Source organism: Podarcis melisellensis, assembly GCF_964234715.1.
Source record: "Podarcis melisellensis genome assembly, chromosome: 11".
Taxonomy (NCBI): domain Eukaryota; kingdom Metazoa; phylum Chordata; class Lepidosauria; order Squamata; family Lacertidae; genus Podarcis; species Podarcis melisellensis.
Genome location: NC_138543.1, coordinates 2,627,000 through 2,648,602, shown reverse-complemented (window position 1 = coordinate 2,648,602; position 21,603 = coordinate 2,627,000). Strand labels below are relative to the sequence as shown.

General features: G+C 41.7%; 1 protein-coding gene across 1 annotated transcript; it reads right to left on the bottom strand.

Annotated features, from left to right (window-relative positions):
• Positions 1-42: 42 nt before the first annotated feature.
• On the bottom strand, positions 43-14,404 carry ANXA1 (annexin A1). Its single transcript, XM_081930326.1, has 13 exons — positions 14,245-14,404; positions 10,795-10,874; positions 9,617-9,710; positions 8,375-8,469; positions 7,626-7,739; positions 5,901-5,991; positions 4,802-4,881; positions 4,637-4,693; positions 3,499-3,592; positions 3,101-3,196; positions 2,626-2,684; positions 1,567-1,689; positions 43-433 (listed from the first exon to the last, which is right to left on the bottom strand). Exons 2-13 carry the CDS (start codon positions 10,858-10,860, stop codon positions 374-376), a joined length of 1,029 nt encoding a protein of 342 aa, XP_081786452.1. The 5' UTR covers positions 10,861-10,874; positions 14,245-14,404; the 3' UTR covers positions 43-373.
• Between the last annotated feature and the right edge of the window lie 7,199 nt (positions 14,405-21,603).

Below are 21,603 nucleotides of genomic sequence, written 5' to 3'. Positions count from 1 at the left end.
GAAGGATGCTTAAAGAAAACACAACAGACCAAAGCCCAACAATGTATGTCACAGGTTAATTTTATTTGGAATGTTACTTAGGCCTGTTCAGGCACTTTCTTTACCTTTTACATTGACTAGGTATGTAAAAGCAAACATAGCTGTTCTTTGGCTTAGGATAAATATTAAAAAAGATGATAATGCCTCAGAAATTAAGAGCAACAAAGAGTATTTTTCCAGGCTACAGTTTTTCAAGGTATCAAGACTGAACAATAGTCTAACTTGGCTATTACTCTAAGCGCCTTCATTACGTACACATATATTTAACAGTTGGAGTTTAAAAGGAATGATATCCTCAAGGCAGAGGCTGGAGAGTATCCAAAAGAGATGGAGCTCAGTTGTCACCACCACACAAAGCCACCAGAATACTTTCATAATCGCCTTTTGTTTCATCCTACATGTGGAAGAACAAAGAAGAATCATGTTATGTGACCAAGAAACAGTCTGCTACTGCTAGACATAATATAATGAAGTACAGTAATAAGACCTTTCCTGCTATGCTCACACAAGACCTCCCCCCTCTGAGCTCTTCATGTGATGTTTTAGATCCAGAACATCACAAGGAGGCTACATGAGTAGAGGAAGAGCCCCAAGTGGCCCCTCTGCAACTCATGGAGGACAGCAGGGATGCTGATGAAGGGCTGACTTCAATAATGGGAACAAACAAATGGCTGAAGAGGGCTTGTTTCCATGGGCCTGATGGCAGTTTCACAAAGAGGAAAGTGTCCTGGCTCATCCCAGAGTTCATGGCACTGAACATACATCATTGCTAATGCTGCTCCACTGAAAGCAATGGAGTATTCTCCCAAGTTTGGGGGGGTGGTGGAGATTCTGGAGCTACCGTATCTTTTGTTCTTTAAGACTCACTTTTTCCCTCCTAAAAAGTAAGGGGAAATGTGTGTGCGTCTTATGGAGCGAATGCAGGCTGCGCAGCTATCCCAGAAGCCAGAACAGCAAGAGGGATTGCTGCTTTCACTGCGCAGCAATCCCTCTTGCTGTTCTGGCTTCTGAGATTCAGAATATTTTTTTTCTTGTTTTCCTCCTCCAAAAACTAGGTGCGTCTTGTGGTCTGGTGTGTCTTATAGAGCGGAAAATACGGTATGTTGAGAGACTGTACCCAAGCTGTGAAAATCCTATTGTAGCCCAGCCAGTAACAGCTAAGAAGGAAGGACTGCTAGGTTTCTTAAACAGGGCTACTCAGAATGCAGTGCATACCTACAAGATGCAGTTGTGTGACATTGAAGGGAGTCTTGCAGCAAAACCCTGTGTGCGTCTATCCAGAAGCAAGTCCCACTGAGTTCAATGGGACTTCTAGATAAATGTGCTTAGATTGCAGCCTTGATGCTACATAATTGTTTGGAAGCCCTGAAAGTAGTTTGTCAACAGGAATAGATAAATATATATACATAAACAAGTCAGGATCTACATTTGCAAGCCAACCTGTCAGAGCTCCAGACCTAACTCTTTAGCCACTCAATCAAGTTTAGTGCAATTTAAGTTTACTGCACTTTTTTAAAAGTTACATACCAAGATGGCCTGGCAGAGGGATTTGCCATACATTGACTTGTAAAATCCTTTGATCTCATTCATGTCAATCTCAGAACGTGACACCATGATCCTATTCAGAGTTCTGTGGCGTGTTCCAGAACCCTGTTAAAAATAAATGAAAGTAAATTCACTATATATTGTAGTCTGTTGGCAGAGGAGGCTAAAGCTGGTCAGTGCCTGGATGGGTTGCTGCCTGGGAGTCACATGTATACCTCCCAGTGGTCCATGACAGGGTGAAAAGAGGAATATAAATGTAATTAAATAAATAAAACTTTAATATAGGCATTTTGATTGTAGTTGGCTTAGCACTGCTCGCCAGACTTTCCTGGTTCTATCACCGCAGCTCTTAAAAGGATAAAGGATATTTCATGGGCATTCACTGCAGGCAAACAAATGTTCCTGCATATTTATTTTTCAAAATGGTGTTATGAACACATTGTAACATCAGTTTTTAAAGTGAAGGTGCGATAACATTTGCTTCTCTGCAGTGAATAATGTCCTTTGGCCATATTCTTTGAATAAACTACTGGCACCCCACCCGCATCCCCAAAAGCCCCATTTCAGAGCTCCCCACATGCTAGCGCTAAAATTGGGGTGGGAGGGATTCACCAAATGTTCTCTGGAAGTAGTAGAATTCCACAACAGGCCCAGGATCACCAATAATTTATCGTTCTCTTTGATAAATTTCAGCTCAACTAGGACTGGAGCCACAGCTGTTCCAGACATTGTCAACTTGATTCACATGTCAGAAGCTGGGAGGGGGACTATTTTGATTAATATTCTCAGGGTGCGGGGATACATCACAAATGTATTTTGTGTGTATATGTGTGTGTGTGTGTGTGTACACACACACACACACACATTACTTGCCTAAGTAATATATTATATTACATTGGGCCGGTCCTATTGGGAATGCTCCACTGATTAAATTACCCCCTTCATCATAAAGAGGGCCAGACCTTGGGCTTCCTTGCCTAGGGACTCTGATTTTAGCCTACCCCTTTAGAACAAGAGTTCTGCCACTAAAGTATATTTTACCTTCATTGCCAAGTGGAGCTTTTCCGCAAAGAAAGCTGGCTTGCTTGTGGCACATTTCACTGGAAATCAAACAGAACTGTGATTATTTATGACAGCAAAATAACAGAAACAAGATATGAGGGAAAGAACAGACACAGATTGTGAAGACTTCAAACTCATTGGGCTTTAGTCACCATTGGGAGTTAATTAAACACAAATTGCAAACCTTGGGTGCCTTGACAGAAAGGTGATATGTAAATGCAAATAAATAAATAAAAATAATAGTCTCTGCACACCTACACCCACTGCATCCTCCATGAAATTTTTTAGGCAAGTAATGTGAATTTCACAAATTACTATATACAGTCAGGCTGAGCTCAGTTGGACTTACTTCTGAGTAGACAGGATCACACCATTGTTCGCCTAATAATACTTTTTATATAAGGGGGGACAGAACTAAGAAACAGAGTTTTAACTATGGAACAGGGTCACATACCAATTGCGGTCAGGCAATTCTCAATGTCTCCCTTCAGCTCCAGGTCCAAAGCCTTGTTCATGTCATGCTTGCTGTACTTGGTGTATTTCTGGAAAACTGAAAACAAAGGTGTGAGGGGAAATGTAAGGCTGTGCTTGCCATGAGATATGCAATTTTCATGCAAGTTCTGTGGATGCTGACAGCACATATGTTACTCTTTCAAAACAGCTTTTGTTACTTTAGAAGCAGCCAACTGTAGTGTGGAAATGCAGACTTATTAACAAAGCTGTGGGGGCTCCTCTGTTTATCCTTAAGCGGTCACTATTTTGCACTTTGCTGTTATGCTTTGTCCTCGCAGAACACCAAAGTGGCTGAAGCAATTCTTGACTGAATACAGGATTAAATGGCTTTCTACCTACCTCTTCGGAGGTGTGGCATGCTTCTTGTAGTGAGGATCTTAATGAAAGCATCAATATCAGTCCCCTTTCTTCTTTCTCCAGCCTCATACAAGGCCTGTGGGAATAAATTAGACTATGTAGTGTGGGAGTCCAAAATATTGTGTATAATCCGATTCAGTCAAAAGCAAACAACTGCACAGCAGAATTCAACCTGCAGGTCAAATGATTTTCTGTCCATTCTGTAAATTGACAGTACCTTAGAATTCCTGCAGTTAAGTGAACCACAGAATCACATATACACTATGGCTGAGAGCTGGTGGAATGGAAGGAGTTGCTTATTTCCTTGCTGACCATTTCCCCACTCGTATAACTCTCTCTCTCTCTCTCTCTCTCTCTCTCTCTCTCTCTCTCTCACACACACACACACACACACACACATGCTTGCACCTAATACTAAGCCATGCTGTGCCCAGGTATAAACTTATGGCATGTGGCCTAGAACAATCTTCTCCCCCCCCCCCCATGAATGAACTCCTGGGGCACAAAGGCTACACAGAAGGGAAGAGACCCAGGCCTGCCTCACATGAGATCACCACAGGCCCATGCCTCAGTCAGGCCCAGCCCTGCCTTTCCTCCAAGACTTTGGGGAGGGCTGTTTAATGGGGGGTGTCATGTGGAACCTAGTTCTTTGCATTACATTCTAGGGTTGCCATACATCCAGAATTTCCTGGATATTGCCAGGATTCGGCTGTCAGAAACAGTGTCCGGGTGGAAATTGCTTTAATGTCCAGGAAAATCCAGACATAGCGCAACCCATGTTGGAAGTGTAGATTTTGGTGAACTCTCTTAAGAATAGCTCAAAAACATTTTTATTTTTTATTTTTGAGATCTTGCAAAACTAAAAAATTCAACAACTTTTGTGTCCAGATTTTCACCTTTTGAAATACGTTAGAACCATCTCTTTGTGAGTCCTGAGATTTTATTAATGAAAAATTAATAAATTATTTGGGGCTTTGAGGGGAGTAGCTGGATAGATAACAGAGCTCTGGCAATATGAAATAGATCTGGCGCTCTTATTAGTCCTTGCAAGAGGGAAAAGCTTGTGCTTCTGTGGGCATGGAGGGGAGGACATTCAGAATAGACACAAGCCTGCTCTTACCCGGGCATCATTATCGGCCAGCTCTTCATTCACATGAGGGTTTTCATCACGGTCACCCTGCAAAAGATCGAGTTCACCTGTTACCACTTTGCAGACTATAGTCCTGGCTTACTACCAGCAAACAAACATTAACTTCTAGTTCTCAAAAAATCAAATTGTGCATACCTTTGCTAGGGCAACCAAAGCCTTCTGGAAGGCTCCAGATGTATCTGAGACAATGTCTTTGGTAAGATCCCTCTTATAAGCTGCAAAAAGTACAAAGCAATTAAAATAAACCTTTGAAATCCATTTTTTAACAATAAAATATTCATTGTGGTGAGAACTTTCTCATTCCATAGTTTACTGACTGACATTTTACACCCAATGACAGATTTCCATTGGAAATCCTATAGCACAATCCTATGCATGCTTGCTTAGACACATGTCTCACTTTGTCCAGTGGTGGAGCAGAGCCTAGGAGCCCCCACCCCTGGCAGTGCTAAACTTACCAGAAAAGGCTGGGGTGGCACGGCAGTGAGGTCATTTTTGAATGAGCCAATTCAAAACTCCCACGAGCACAACACCTGCGTAGCCAGTAAGTCAGGAGGGCAGCCCCACAGCCCCCTCCACCACATGAGCTGCTACTGCATAGAATCGCAGCCTCAATGTGTTTTTATTTCTGTCTTTTTGCGAAGAGGACCTGCAAATGGTGTGTGAAGAGTCCCAGTGCTTCCTTCATTTGAGAGACTGGGGAGGGGGGGCAAGAAGAAGAGAGGGACGGGGGGGGGGGGAATAGGTGTGATTTGCCTACATGATTCTTCTAACAAGGCATTTGAAAGGTAATATCACCAATTACAGAAGTAGATGCATACCCAGACATTATTTTCTTGTTGATGTGGCATAATTTTCACACATATTTTTATAGAGTTAGTGGAACGTTATCCATGTAGACAAACATTTGCAGCTTAGTAGCTGTTCAACGGCTTTGCCTCACAGTTTAAAACTGAAGGGTTAAGTGGGGAGAGAGAGTTCAGCATATAGTCTAGTTCCCTACAAGCCATAATCACAGTGGATGAAACACTGGATTGTGAGATTGCTGTCTGTGTTCCAAGAATGGCACAAGGCCAGATACATGCATTGCTCTTAGTTCTATACCCTGAACAAAATGCAAGAAGTTGATTTTTCTATCTTAAGATACATTAACAAAGAAAGCAGCTCCAAGCATTTTATTCTCCCCCTTGCATAGCATTTTATATTAAACAGACAAACCCAAACACTAAGTTACCTTCATTATATGCTCTGGTGTCTTCCTTGATTTCTCTGTTGTTCCTTGATGCCATAATCTCGATTAAAATGTCTTCATCAGTTCCAAGACCCTGTATGGAAGTAAGTCAATAATATGTATTCCTCTAAAATGACTTTAATCTAAAAAGTGCATAAAGGACCCAGAACAATAAAGGAACAGGTGGTATATCCAGTCAAAATCACAGCCATGTCATGCATTCACAAAATAAGAGTTTATCTTCAACCTTGGGGGCCCATATGTTGTTGGGCTACATCTCTCGTGATCCCCAGCCAGCTTAGCCAATGGTCAGGGATGATGGAAATTTGAGTTCAATGTCATCTGGTGACCCAAAGTCCATGGGACCTAATATATAATATCTGAAAGACTGCTGCCTTTCCTATAATCCCTCTCAGGCAGTAGGATCGGCAGAGAGGGGGCCTCTCTGAAGTTTGTGGGGCTGGCCCAAAATAGAACATTCTCTGTGGTAGACCCTAAGCTATTTAATCCACCACCCCAGACATCAGTCTGGCTCCTTCATTCTGTAGTTTCCATACCCTGAACTTTGGCACTGGAGATGCATACACATGGCCATGTATATGTACATGTATACAGTTGTACCTTTCTCAAAAAGAAGGCATTCTGGGAATCCATTTGACTCCCGGAACCATTCAAAAACCAAGGCACGGCTTCCGATTGGCTGCAGGAGTGTCCTGCAGCCAACTGGAAGCCGCACCGGATGTTCAGCTTCCCAAAATCATTCAAAAACCAGAACACTCACTTCTGGTTTTTGATGTTTGGGAGCTGAAACATACGAGTTCCAATGTGTTCAGCAAGCAACCAAGCTATGACTATATATATATATATATATATATATATATATATATATATATATATATATATATATATATATTATATAAGCTGTGCTTTTTTTTCTTGAAAAAAAATGTTTAGGGGTACTCTCATTTTCCTACTCATATTGAAATACTGATCCTCAATGAAGCCAAACTTAGATTCACAAAGTGTTTAGGGGTATGCGCACTGGCGGAGGAACGGGAATGCGTAGGGAGCGGACTGCCCCCGGCACCACTATTCCGCTAGGGTGCCATCGTGACGGGCCCCCGGACATGCACTGTGCACCCTTCCACACCCCAGGCATCACACCCTCACAGGCAGTGCATCATGCCCACAGAACGCGCTTCACGCCCGCGTGGGCGGTGTACCACACTCCGGGATGGGCAGCGTGCCATGCCCCTGGGATGCGCACAACGCCCCCTCCTGCTCTCCGCCCCCAGTAGTGGAGCATTCAGCTTTGCAACTGCTCCTGCGTCCCCCAGAAAAATCACTGTATGTAAGGTAAAGGTAAAAGGTATATATTTAGGACCCATCCTGTTCTCTTGACTCTAATTTGTTCTAACTGATTTTACTATTGTATTTATAAACTATTGTAAATTACCCTGGAATCTCATGGTGAAGGGTTGGGCAACAACCACAGAGACCAGAAAGAAGAAATGGTCAGCCACAATCTACCTATGCAGTTTACACAACAATATTTCTGCCTGTTACTGACCTGTACATGAGTGGAGCCAATGAGCTTCTTGGCCCTGCTCCACTCTCACACTTGAGGTTATACATATTTATTAGATTTGTTTTTGACTCAAGAATGCTGAAGACCAGCTCTTGCTTGGGTACAAGACCCAGCTTATCCCAGTCAGCAGAGAGACCTACCTTCATGGCGTACCTGAGCTCATCAGCATCAAACTGGGCTGGAGTCTTCAGCAAACCCAGGACAACATCTTCTAGTTGGCTTTTAAGTGCTTTTTTCAAAGCATCTTCCAAGGGCTGTAACCGGAAGCAACATCAGTGTAAACTACCCATTTAAAGAGTTATTGGGATTATAAAATAAATATCTAATCTATTTCCTCCCTTTGAGAACAATTCCCTCTCTGCCAAGAAGAATATTGTTCAGGCTTCAAACACTCCATATACTTGTGTCTATTAAACTTGTAATGCCATCTTAAACAGGCTCATTGCCATGTACACACATTCAGGAAAAGCCTTTTTTTCCACTTGAATTTGGCCATAGCTTCCTCTCTATACCCCATTCTCATGGGTGCTGATGGAATCTGCCTTCAGTTGTTCCTGATTCATTAATCATTCATTTATGGTAAAAAATGGCATGGCGTTATCCCTTTCAGATTTTTTTATTTTTAAAAAACACAATTTAAAGAAGCCAAGGAAAGGCCCTCCGTTCAAATCAGAACCATGGTGCGGGGGGGGGGGGCAATATCCCTCCCCCATGCCAAATCTGGGACACATTGACATCCACCTCTTCAAACCTATATTCTAACAACCAAAAATCATGAGGATTTTAAAATGTCGCTTCCTTTTTCTGAAATGATGCATCATGATCTTCAAAATGCAAACATGTATATACAAGATAGTTCTTCAGGGTGATCCTTTATTAGCAGCTGTACCTTTCCCTTTAACTGCTGGTAGGCAGCTTTGATCTGCTGGCGTTGGGCATTGTTTCGCTTGGTCAAAATATCAATGATGGTTGCTTCATCAACTCCTGAAATGCAAAGAAGTATTTGTAAGCCATATCACTGTGTGCAGATCATTTTTCCTAATTATAATACTTAGATACAAATAAAGTTTCAGCCATAACTGGCCCATGTCACTTTTTTCATGAACATTTTCACTACTCATTCTTAATCCATTCACTTATGTTTTGTCCTTACTTGCCCTGCATTTTATAATCATGCTGCTATATCTTATGTCCTATGCAGAGCTGTGAAATCAATCCCTTCACAACACTTCATTGGGTGGCGTCAAGCAAAAGAGGAAGAAACAGCAGCCAGGAGAAAATAATGACAAATTTTTAAAAGAATGTTTACAGACTATTTAAAGGGGAGAATTCTTCATTAAGGTTAGTAAAAAATGATATTTGAGTGTAGGGAAGCCATTTGTGGAAGGGGGTTCCACTGAAAATTATTGGAATAGGGAGGAGGCAGAATGGATATATATTTGGATTTTTATAACTTTGTATTTGTAAAACCAAATAAAAATGATTTTTAAAAAGTTTTTTTCACAGAAACCTCTCCTGAGAAATGTTGGCTTGATCAGCTGTTACTTTCTTCATCCTAACAACAATCAGCAGAGAAAGGAGGAGACTGGAAAAAATAGGAAGTCAAACCCATTGATTTATTCAGCAATTTTGGTGTAAGATGAAACAATATTTAAACTTAATGCACACTTTTGCCAAAATTGGGTAGGCCATTTTGCTGAATATTCTCCAGGTGAAGACTGAAATTATCCAACAACTCAGATTGGGATTAGGAAAATTTGGGGGTTTTTAACTGCAAGAAAGAAATCAACTCAGCCCTAATTTTCCACCCAACTAAGATTTCTAATTTTGACTAAACTTTGGAACTGGAGACTATCCAGCTTGAGGCTGAAGTTTGTAGGAAAAACCTCACACATACCAGCCAGATAAAGGAGGATCATTGAATCCCATGAACCATGATGGACATACCAGAACAATTTAGAAGACTGGGGTAACAAATTGGATGAAAAATCAGTTTCCATTGACAAACTTGGAAAAAGGACTGGTGATCTAATCTGGTCTTCAAAATAGTAGTCCTCACTATATTAGGGACATGTCAATGGAGGACAGTTCCAAACTGCTTCCACATGATTGATGAACAGGCCCATCTTACCTTTAGCTGTTATGGCCTTATCCAGGGCAGCAGCATCAGCAGATGGATTGAAGCTAGGATAAGCATGAACTGCAGAGCCGCTTTTAGTGTTTTTCTAAATGAAGCAAAAGGACTGAATGAGAAACTTACATTTGCTTTAATTTTCTATCCTCTGAGATTCAGGATGAATTGCATTTAGAACCAGGTAATTGAAGTATAAATTACCAAAAGATGCAAAATAATATATATATATATAGCATGCTACAGTTATTCCATTGACATATTGCCCCTACATTTTCAATGACAATTAAGGCTTGGATCTAAGGGACAATTATGAGTACCAAGGATAGCATTAATTCCATATTAACTAGAGTTGCCACATGTCTGGACATATACTGAATACTGCTGTCTCTAGCAGTATCTGGGCGAAAATCGGTGAAATGTCCGGGAAAATCCAGGTGTATGGCAGCCCATGTTGCCTGTTGCTTTTTAATTTTCCATTAAAAAGTTCAAAAATGTCCTGGGGAAAGCGACCTGAAACTTAGACCCTGCTCTACAACGGAAGGCTCCCTGTATAATGTAGAAACATGATCATGTACAAAGAACCTACATGCACAGAACAACCTTTTCCCTTCAGATGTCTTCTCTCTTCCCATGCTTAGAAGGTGGCAAATAGGGACATGACAAAGGGGTTGTGGCCAACAAGTGATGGACAGCGCATGAAAGGGCTCTTGCTTAAGCAGCAATAGTGCTTGTTAATAACACTGGGGCTCTTATAGGAAGACACTTTGACATGCCACACCCATCTTCTGAAATCTATTTGTGTTGACACCCTAATACGAAGTCATTCTCTGACTATGAAAGAAAATCCTCCCACAGGCCAAAAGGTATCACCCACACAAAGAGGGATGTATTTGCAAACTTAGGGAAACCCCAAGGTTTGCAAAAGTATAAAATATATTTAAGGAAAAACACCCCAATGAAGACTGAGCATTGTTTAGTGGGTATAGACCAATGGCTGCCTGATGCTGGCAGTGGGAGTGGGGATAATGCATTCTGGAAAATGGTACAGGTGGCTGGCTGGCAGGAATCCTGAACAGCAGCATATTCCACATTGGAACATTTTGTTGCAGACCCTGTGTGATTAACTCTGTCTTCTACTTTTCTTTTTTATGCACATATTGTTTGAAAAATCTTACCACGTATTGTGGTTCATCATTTTCAATAAACCAGGCCTGTTTCAGAAACTCTTGCACAAAAGCCATGTTGTTTCAAGGTTCTGCAGGGAGAAAGCAAGGATTATAATGAAATGTTACAGCAGTCTCTTTTCATGTTTTCTAAGGTCAATAATCATCTATATTGTCAGGGCTTTCTGAAAGCCACGAAAAGAGATTAATGTTTCCCACCAGCCCTCTGAAGCAAATGAGACTATGACATTCTCAGTCTATACTGGGAGGAGGGTGACTAGGTCAAAAAGATCACATATGCGTCTCACGTGCTGATTTTAGCATTGACACAAAGGGATAGGTGGAGGGGTCAAATTCTGTTTCTCTCAATTTCTCATTTTTCCAATCTTAAATTCAGTTCTCAGTTTAGAAAATTCATCAGCATTTGGGTGAGAATTTCTCCTAATGTTACATTTTTGGGCATGATATTTTGCCCAATATACACATTTTTGCAAAACAATTTTTTGTAGTATGGTGCATGTTATGTATTTTATTTTTACTAATGTATACATTTATATGCACAGTTTACTCCAGTACATACAATTTTGTACACATCACGCAGCTAAGAACTACATTGCAAAATTCAGAGTGATGCGAGTTTGGAAGGATGGCTGTGTTTTAGTTCACTGAATTTTGTATGATTGCCTTTAAATACAAACTGAATTGAATTTCTCCCCCATCCCTTCTTGGCAGTGCTACTTCCATAGAGGAAGTGCCCAGCCCAAACACAGCATATGAGTCACACAGCACTTCTAAGATGAAGTGAGAGAGGCAGAAGGAAACCAGGGGTTCACTAAAAGAGACCCATGGGCCGCCAGAAGGCCATCCCCAAGCTGGACCTTCATTAGGGACACAAACAAGGCATATTCAGAGAAGGCCCATTGAAATCAATGGGCAAATGTTAGTTATAACCACCGCTAGTTCATTGGTTTAATTAGGTATAGTCCTGGCATGATTTAATCAGATACAACCCATAGTATATTCTTATTTCTTACACATATACATCATATCACTAGAGTTTGGGGAGGCAGTAATAGGGTAGTAAAACAATCCTCAGCTTCATGCAAGAGAGGAGGAACTCAGGCTCAGAAGCACTTACTCAAAACCACCAAGTTGGGCTGAGATAAGATTTGAGAGGTTAAGAATTCAAGATTCAATACTTTTAATCTTCTTGGTTCAATCACAATTCCATTCAGATATTATTTCAGCCAAGTCCTTCTTTTAGTGTTACTTATTTATTTTGGTACTTTGTGAAAGACTAATTTCCCACTGAATTCCAAAAATAGGACAGCTAGAAAGTTTGTCACCAGTGGCCTCCTTGGAGGGCATTCCAGTGATGCAACGTTTGCCGGAAGTAAGTAGGATGTATCCAGGGATTGGCCACAAAGGTACCACCAAATAACCTTTTATATCTCATCTCTGTGGTGGTTTTCACACGACAGTTTATTCCATTTCCCCAGTCCCCTAAGTGTTAATCTCCATGTTATGTTCCACAGGAGTCAACTCCTTGGGGCCGAGGAGGCCTCCCCCCCCCCCACAAGGTTAATGGGCATTGCCCTGTACCAAACAAAGAAGAGGGACTAACTAAATTGATGGACTATGCCAAAATGGCAAAATGGGTGGGTGTAACAAGAAACCAAGAGGAAAACAAAATATTAAAAAGTGGGGAACATCTGAAAAATTCTGACACACAAGCAAGTTCATTAGTAGGGTTAACTTAAATCAAGTAGTTAAAATTATCATTAAGAGAAAAGGAAGAATAACTTAAAAATGGAGTAAAGTGGAAAATGCAGTGTTAAAATTTTATTAGAAAAGAAACCACAAAAGTGGGAGAGGGAAGTCATATATATAATTGTACTGGATGTATGTGTTTGCAAGGTGTGTACTTGTAAACTTTTGAAAACTGAAAATAAAAACATATGTTAAAAGTTAATGAGCATTGCCATTCAAATGGTGTGCATGTGTCACATCTTGCTAGGCACTCCCAATATTTTATTCAAGTTGCCACCCCTGCAGAACACATACAGTAAAGGCCACTTCTGGAAATCTAGTGGAATATGGTGGAAGCTCAGCACTTATTTCCATGTTAATCCATTTCCATGTTAATCCATTTGCAAGCCCATTAACCCAGAAAACTGAGAGAATAAAGTGGAGCTAGACAATGTACCACCAGTATATAGGTCTTTCCTGCTATTTTCATGAGTGAATCAGAGAGGAATCACTGGTGAAATTTAGCTCAACCTGCTGCTGGTATATCAGTCAAAAAGCCATGGCTCCATAGTACTGCCATGTGAAAGAAGTGTTAGAAAATGGAACTGAAGTGCTAGCAATCAGGAAAACTAATGCTTTGCAGTTTATACAAGACAGCTGCCTTCAATGCAGGGCTGGCGAACACACAAATCCAGCTAGTTAGATGTATAAAACAAGAGTTCCAAAGCCATGTTTTGGGGATCATTGCAAAAAACCAGAGTTCACATGCAATACTTGCATAACAAGAGGAATAATCCTGTGTCTACAAAAATGTAACCTGATACAAAGGCTTAAGTATATTTCAAAGAGCTTCTTTTGCAACATTCCAACATGTTTACTAAGAAATAAATCATATGATGTTTAATGCCACTTTATCAAAAGTAGGCATACACCAGATCAAGTATATCAAAGGACACAGCTATTTTGGGCATTTCATGTCCCATAGGCAATCGCCCCTCGTGTCCAGAATGCATCAAAATCTTGAAAAACTTGTCCCTTGACTCAAAAGAACTACCAAGCAGAAAGAAACAGCCCCACCCTCTTTTGAAAGGAGTTGTGGAAAGTATGAATAGACTAGGGGTGAGATTCTGCAGCTCTTACTCATACATACACCCTCAGGAGGAGCCGTCTGCAATTTTAAAAAAGGAAGGAGACTAATTACTGGCTCCCCTGCCTTCTTTCTTGAAGGAGAGCTCACATTTTAATTTCATACCTAGTTAATGTTTGCAAGAAGAGACAACTTGGCTGTTATTAAAACAGTTAAGCAACGTCATAACCACAGGGTGCATGTTTTTCAAAAAAAGTTTCCATACAAGGAAGTCACATTTCCCCCCTCTTAACTCACTCTTTGGTGGTTAAAAATAATTCAGTTTTCCATGGTCACACACATCCACACAAAAGCCAGTCCCAAAAGAGCTAGTTTTAGACAAACTAAAAAAATAAACCTGCACTGGCAGCTTTAGAAGTATTGCTGCTTTTTCACACATACCCCCCCCGAAAAAAATACAGCAAGCAAACAACTTTTTTAAATGGACTACAGCCTTGTTCCTAAGCACATTTGGTTGAAAATAAGTACGTAATAGCTGGAAGTAAATTTGCACAGGATGTCAGCCCATAAGTTACACATTTCTACAACTAACAAGCAGTAAAGAGCAAGGAATGAAGAAGCCATACCTTTTGATTTCCAAACTCAGAAAGACTCTTTTTTGCTCTGGAAAACTACAGACTGGAAGAATCAGGCTGCCGACTTGTGGTTTTTATAAAGCTACCAGGAAGCCACACCTAGCAACCAATGCTTACTTCTACAACTCAAATGATTGGTTGCTTGGTGGGGGAAGGCTAAGAATCTAGGCAAAACTCACACCCAAACATTTTGGAAACAAACTGTCCACTGCAGTGAAGAAACAGATCAGTGAGCTAATGCTGAAACTGCTAGAACCAGATGAATAACTGAGATGGCTGAATCCTGAGACATTGAAGTCAATGGTATTAACAATTAAGCTGCAAATTAGACACTCTTAACTGTTCAAAAATTAACAGATTACTCAAACTGGTAACCCGTTTAGGATTCCCATGTCAAAGTCAGTTTCTTTTTTGTACTGTTAAAAGCAGTTTCTTTGTAGACTGCCATTATTGTCATGGTTCATATACCCAAATGAGCACAGAAATATGCCATATGGAGGCACACTCTGCCATAGGCTGGTTCACACCATCCTGTTCCAGGATGGACCTGCACTGTACATAAGTGGCTGCTACATGCATGGCTGGCTCAAGGCATCCACCCATTATGATTTTCATACATGAAGAAGGATATTGATGATTGGTAAGCCGCCACCAAGTGCTTCATTCAGCCCTTCCTCTGGAAAAGATCCAGCCAGTGTGGGTTGTGAGCACAGGCATAGAGTCAAATGCAAACAAGTGAGATGCTAGACACCTGAATGAATAGACTGGACAGATTAATGGGTAGGGGAGAAACATTTTTACTAGAATGACTTTTCTTTAAATAATCCCCTCTCTAGATCATCAACAAAAATGATCCATATGTTTGATGTTACTGAGGAAATCAGCTGATGGACAGGAGGGCAGGGAACAAGGTGGCACAGCAGGAATTTAATCCTTATTTATCAGCTGAGCAGGATTAAAGCCCTGTGCTAAAGCACCCTTTGAAGCAGTTTGCTCACTTGCTTAAACTGGTCAACAATGGCCACTCATTGATGGGCAAGGTTCGCAACCTAGGGTCAGCCCTGCCATCCTCTTGAAGGCACACCACTCCACTGGCTGTTGCTCCGCTCCCTTGGTCACAGCGATGCTTGCTGGGGTTCCTGCCAAGCCCAAAATTCAAATTTGACCTATCCGCGGCGGTTTCAGGGGCGGGGCAAGAGGAGTGGACTGTGTTGGAGCAGGCTTCACTCCGGTCCGCTCCTAAAGTGGGAAAGAGGGCCAGAGCTGATGCCAGAAGAGCCCACCCAGCCCTCCCTCTAATTTTATCCTTCTTTACAGGCTAACCTTTCTCCTTTCCAGGTCCATGGGCGTTACTACAGTCGGACGATGGTTGCTGTTTTTCTCAGAGCCAGGAAGGAATTTCCCCTGCTCTGCAGGTTTTGCCTTTCCTGTAGCATTTGTCACAACTTTGGCAATTTAAGGCCTTGGGTGGAATCCTTTAGTCTAACAATCAAAGAAGGGGTGATGTGGTGACTCACCCCTTTTGTGGTGGCGATATCGGGGTTCCCCATTAGAGGGGTTCTGAGGGGAGTCTCTGACCACAAGCACACAGCAGTGGGCTATAGAACTCCCCTCAGCAATGTGGAAGGGGGCCAGCTGTGTAAATGCATGTTTTGCAATGTCCCCATATTCCCAATTGACCCTGTCTTGCCTCAGAGCCCCAGTAAGGGGCTGAGAGGGATACACGCTCAATGCCTAAGCCAGGCATGGACAAACCTGGCCCTCCAGCTATTTTGGGACAATTCCCGCCATCCCTGACCACTTGTCCTAATAGCTAGGGATGATAGGAATCAAAACAGCTGGAGGGCCAATAAAGGGGTAATAAAGTTGTGGTCATTTTAATCCCAAATATGTTGTCATGTCTACTCCTTGATCCTGAAGTATGGCTCCCGGGGGGGGGGGGCTATGCCTGGTCACGCAATTACATCATTGGCAATGGAATAGCTTTTGCTGTGTATATTACCTGAATTATTTGAAGTCTTTCTTCAGCTTTCTGTACTGGATATATAAAAGTACTTTCAGGTGTTTACACATTTCAGGCTGTGGTGAATCCATGTACAGTGGTACCTCAGGTAACATACGCTTCAGGTTACATACGCTTCAGGTTACAGACTCCACTAACCCAGAAATAGTGCTTCAGGTTAAGAACTTTGCTTCAGGATGAGAACAGAAATCATGCTCCGGCGGTGCAGCGGCAGTGGGAGGCCCCATTAGCTAAAGTGGTGCTTCAGGTTAAGAACAGTTTCAGGTTAAGAACGGACCTCCAGAACGAATTAAGTACTTAACCCGAGGTACCACTGTACTCAATAATTGTTGCATGCTATGGGTGTACACAATGATACCATCTGATCCCCGTCTGATGTAGCGGGACTTCTTATGGTGGTGGAAGGAGCTGCCATCTGGAAGCAAGCATGTTCTGGATAAGTGTGCCTTTGCCAACCTTGGTGCCTTCCAGAAGTTTTGGAACATTTCTCATCAGCCCCAGCCAGCACAGCTTGTTCAAAACATCTGGAGGGTACCAGGTGGGCCAAGACTGCTCTAGTGATATCCCTCTGCTACTATTTCACCTCCTGTGAATAGGGCAACACAATTCGGAGGGACATTTGGGCTCAACAGTTTACCTAGTCCCCTACCTCTCCACTTGATGTGATGTGCTAGGGTAGCCCATTTCAGTAGAAGGGCTGGGTCCCAAAATACAGGAGTATGTACAGAGTATCGTTTCCACACACTGAACAGCTGCAGTCTCCCCATCCGCTGTTTTCTGCCCACACCCAGGTAGAATCCAGGATCAGTTTGCTATGCACTCTAGCCCAAGTTGAGCCAACACCCACTTCTAGTTTCTCCACCCTATTCACAGGTGTTGAAATTGCTGGGCTTAATGTAGCAATTTTAAGGGGTATGCAAGCAATAATGCTCTCTTGACAGCATCTCTCCTCTTGGGGGCTGTTATTTCTCCTCAGGTGTTGCCTCAGATCAACACCTGCTAGTGAAATGTTATATTCAGTCCTGCAGTCACTCTCTGCCATACCAATCTGCCATACCAATCAACATATCCACCTTGACTCGGTTTAAGCTATTGAGGGTGACCAAGCTATTGAGGGTATGCATCAGAGTCTCCCTTTAATTCAGGGCTGGGGAACCTTTTAGGCTCCATGGGCCAGATCCTTGTCAGGAGCTGCTTCTCAGGCCTAATTTGACAGCTGGGTGGGGCTGCCCAACTGTCAAAATCCCTTGTGCTCCAATGTCAAAGGCTTAAGGGGAAGTGGGAAGAGACCTGCAATGCCCTTTTCAAGTCTCCTTCCACTTCCCTTTTATGTCTTGGACACTAGAGACTTAAAGAGGGAGGAGAAAAACTTGCAAAAGGCTTTAAGACAACCACTATGCTCCCAGTTGCCCCATGCTCCTGTTTGCAGGGCCGCAGCCTGGAAGGGGGCAGTTGATGCACACACACACACGAGAACTAACTCACCTCACTCAAAATGGAGGGGGACAAGACTTTTGGTTTGTGGGTCTTGGAGGTGCTCTTGAATATGATTAGAGGAGACCGGTTGGTGGAAGGAATTCAGGTTGGAGCGAAACAGTATAAACTCAAAGCATTTGCAGTGACCTAGTTTTGACATTACAGGAGCCAGAATCTAGTACGAAAAGGGCATTACAATTGATTCAGGAGTTTGGTCGGGTGGCGGGATTTAAACTTAATAAGCAGAAAACTAAGGTGTTAGGAAAAAATCTGACATCTTCAGAATCAGAAGGGTTTCAGAAAGAGACAGAGCTAAATGTGGTTAAAAAAGTAAGATACCTAGGGGTAAACATAACAGCGAAGAATATGAGCTTATTTAAAGATAACTATGAAAAGTGCTGGTCTGAAATTAAAAGGGATTTAGAAATTTGGTCAAGATTGAAACTTTCCTTGTCAGGACGAATTGCTGCTATAAAGATGAATGTTTTGCCAAGGATGCTGTTTTTGTTTCAGACTCTACAGATTGTGGATAAAATGGAGTGTTTTGGGAGGTGGCAAAGAGATATTTCTAAATTTGTCTGGCAGGGCAAAAAGCCCAGAAATAAGTTTAAGATATTAACTGATGCGAAAGAAAGAGGGGGCTTTGCCCTGCCAGACTTAAAGCTGTACTACGAATCAGCAGCCTTCTGCTGGCTGAAAGATTGGCTGCTTCTTGAAAACACTGATGTTTTAGATTTGGAAGGATTTAACAATGCTTTTGGATGGAATGCATATTTATGGTATGGCAAGGTTAAAATTCATAAGGCTTTCAGAAATCATATTGTCAGGAAAGCAGTGTTTAATGTCTGGACAAAATATAAAGACTTATTGGAAAATAAGACCCCAAGGTGGCTATCACCAATGGAAGCTAAGGCTCGGAAAAGACTCAATATGGAGGCCGAATGGCCGAAATATTGGGAAATAATAGAAAAAGATGGAGATAACTGGAGGTTGCAGAGTATGGAGAAAATAAAAGACAAAGTGCGAGATTGGCTACATTATGCTCAGATTAAAGAAGTTTTTAAGTTGGACAAGAAGATAGGATTCCAGGTGGAAAAATCAAAGTTAGAAACGGAATTGTTAGAACCTAAAACTAAGGTACTTTCAAGAATGTATAATTTGCTGCTAAAATGGAATACACAGGATGAAACGGTCAAATCAGCTATGATAAAACGGGCACAAGACATTGGGTACAATATCATGCTTGTTGACTGGGAAAGGTTATGGACCACTGGGTTGAAATTTACGGCATGTAATGCCTTGAAAGAAAATGTTATGAAAATGATATATAGGTGGTACATGACCCCAGTCAAGCTGGCAAAAATATACCATTTGTCTGACAACAAATGCTGGAAATGTAAAGAGACTGAAGGTACATTCTTTCACCTCTGGTGGACTTGCCCTAGGGTCAAGGCTTTCTGGGAAATGATATATAATGAGTTGAAAAAGGTATTTAAGTATACCTTCCCTAAGAAACCAGAGGCCTTTCTTCTGGGCATTGTTGGCCAGAGGGTGCTAAAGAAGGACCGAATATTTTTCATGTATGCAACAACAGCAGCAAGGATACTTGTCGCCAAGCACTGGAAAACTCAAGATTTGCCCACACTGGAAGAATGGCAGATGCAACTGATAGACTATATGGAACTGGCAGAAATGACTGGCAGAATCCGAGACCTGGGAGAAGAGGCCGTGGAGGAGGACTGGGAAAAATTAAATGAATATTTACAAAAGTATTGTAAATTGTATGAATGTTAAGAAAGATGTAAGATTAATAACAATATGGTTCCATTAAACTAGTTAAAGGGAATATGAAGATAAATGGAAAAATTGGATAAGATAAATTTTGGATAAACATGAAGTTAAAGTTAAAGTTTTTAAGGTTTGGGTAAAATTATCTGAAATTAGGGACATAACATTGGGAAACTTTAATATAAGAGTGGATACAAGGTAACAATTTGCTGGGTAAAGCATGAGAAATTTGGAACGCAGAAACGAGAGATGTGAGGAAGTCCAAAGAAGTGAAGAAAATGTGTTATTGCAAAAGTATATGTTATTTTGTTTGTTTTTTATAATCTATTGAAAAATTCTTAATAAATATTTATAAATAAAAAAAAAGACTTTTGGTTTGTGACATATCAGCTTCTAGTTAAGAAGAGCTTGGTGGTGGTTGATTTTTAAAAAATTGATCACAACTGCACCCCTCAAAAGAGTTAAGTCTCCAGGTGCTGTCTATCTGCCCAACCCTGCTCCTGGGAGGGTTTTTAAACATCCATATCTTATCTGCTAAAGACCACAATCCTATACACACTTAACTGGGGAAGTAAGTGCTATTGAGCACAGTGGAGCTTACAATTAAATTAGCATAGATTTGTGCTGCAGGTGATCCTGAAGAAAACCTACCTGGAAGATCAGTTCCACCCATACCAACCAAACTGGTAGCTGCATTCATTGGGGAGGCTCTGTTAGAAATTCTGTCCCCACTTGTAGATTTGAGATGTGGCGGCATAGGGTTGGCTGAATATGAATTTTCACTGGTTCTGTACTATTTTACTTGGATTGTTGTTTAATGCTTTCAGAATGTAGATATGATTGTATTATTATTATTATTATTATGTTGTTGTTGTTGTTGTTGTTGTTGTTGTATTGTTTCTGTGAAGGACGGACAACAAATTAAGAATAAGAATAAGAAATCAGAGAAATCAGAGAAATCAGAGCTTAGAACAATCTGCATATCTTTAGCCTGGGCCTGACAAGGAGCAGCATCTGTGACTCAGAGGCACTCCTCCGCGGCCTCTCCTTCCTTCTGGGGGAATAAGAAACTGCTTTCTTTGGTCTGCTACACATTCCAGCATTCCTTTTGCCAGCTCATCTTTGCAGCCCATCAGACTCTTGCTATTGCCAGGCTTAGTGTCTACGTAGCTCATTTCTTATTCTGAGATCTAGGAGTCCAGTCTATTGTGAGTGTGTGGATGGCATGCATTGTGTCCTGTGAAACTAGAGAGGGAAAAGCAACAAACTAGATGGATCATTCCCTGTGCTACTTCTGCAAATGAAAACCTTCCCATTATCTAGCAACCAGAAGAGAGACTGCAGTGGAATCCTGTAGTCATTTTCAGTGTCAAGGCTGCTGGCTGCTGTGTTTCCTCTGCCACTGCAGTCAAACCCCTGTCTGAGGAAAGACCCCGGTAGGGGAAGTGCAGTGGAATCAAGTCTGCTTAAAGATTTTGCCTGGGAGAATACCTGGATATCATGATGGCATTGATGTCATCACCACATGCTGATTGATGCCTTATATAAATGGGTGCTGGGGTGGAAGGCATCAGCATGCAGCACCGTGATTGGTTGCTGTTGGAGAGTTGATTGAGGGAGCTGCAAGGATGTCTTTCAATGCTGTTACGCTCTGTCTTGTTTCTACTTGCGTTGTTTTGCTTTCTACTTTGCAGCTGGGAGGTCATAAGATCACACCCATGTTATGCCTGTGCAACTCTGGTGTAGCTGCAGCATAGCCAGGGTGCCAACCTGAATAAAATATTGGGGGAGCAGGTAAGCCCCGCCCCACATAATTGATCACATGATGTGGTGCATACCTACCATTTGAAAGGCAATGCCCATCACCTTTGTGGGCCCCTAGCCTCCTCAAATGTTTTATTGGGGGGTGAAGACCCCTCGGCTCCATGGAGTTGGCTCCTCTGAGCGTAGGAACTACTGTACTAGCAAGAGCATAAGAAGAAAGTAAATTATTAGAACTGCTTAATTTGAAGTTATTGGCAGACATCACATGTCTGCCTAAGTCATCTACCATTTCATTCAAG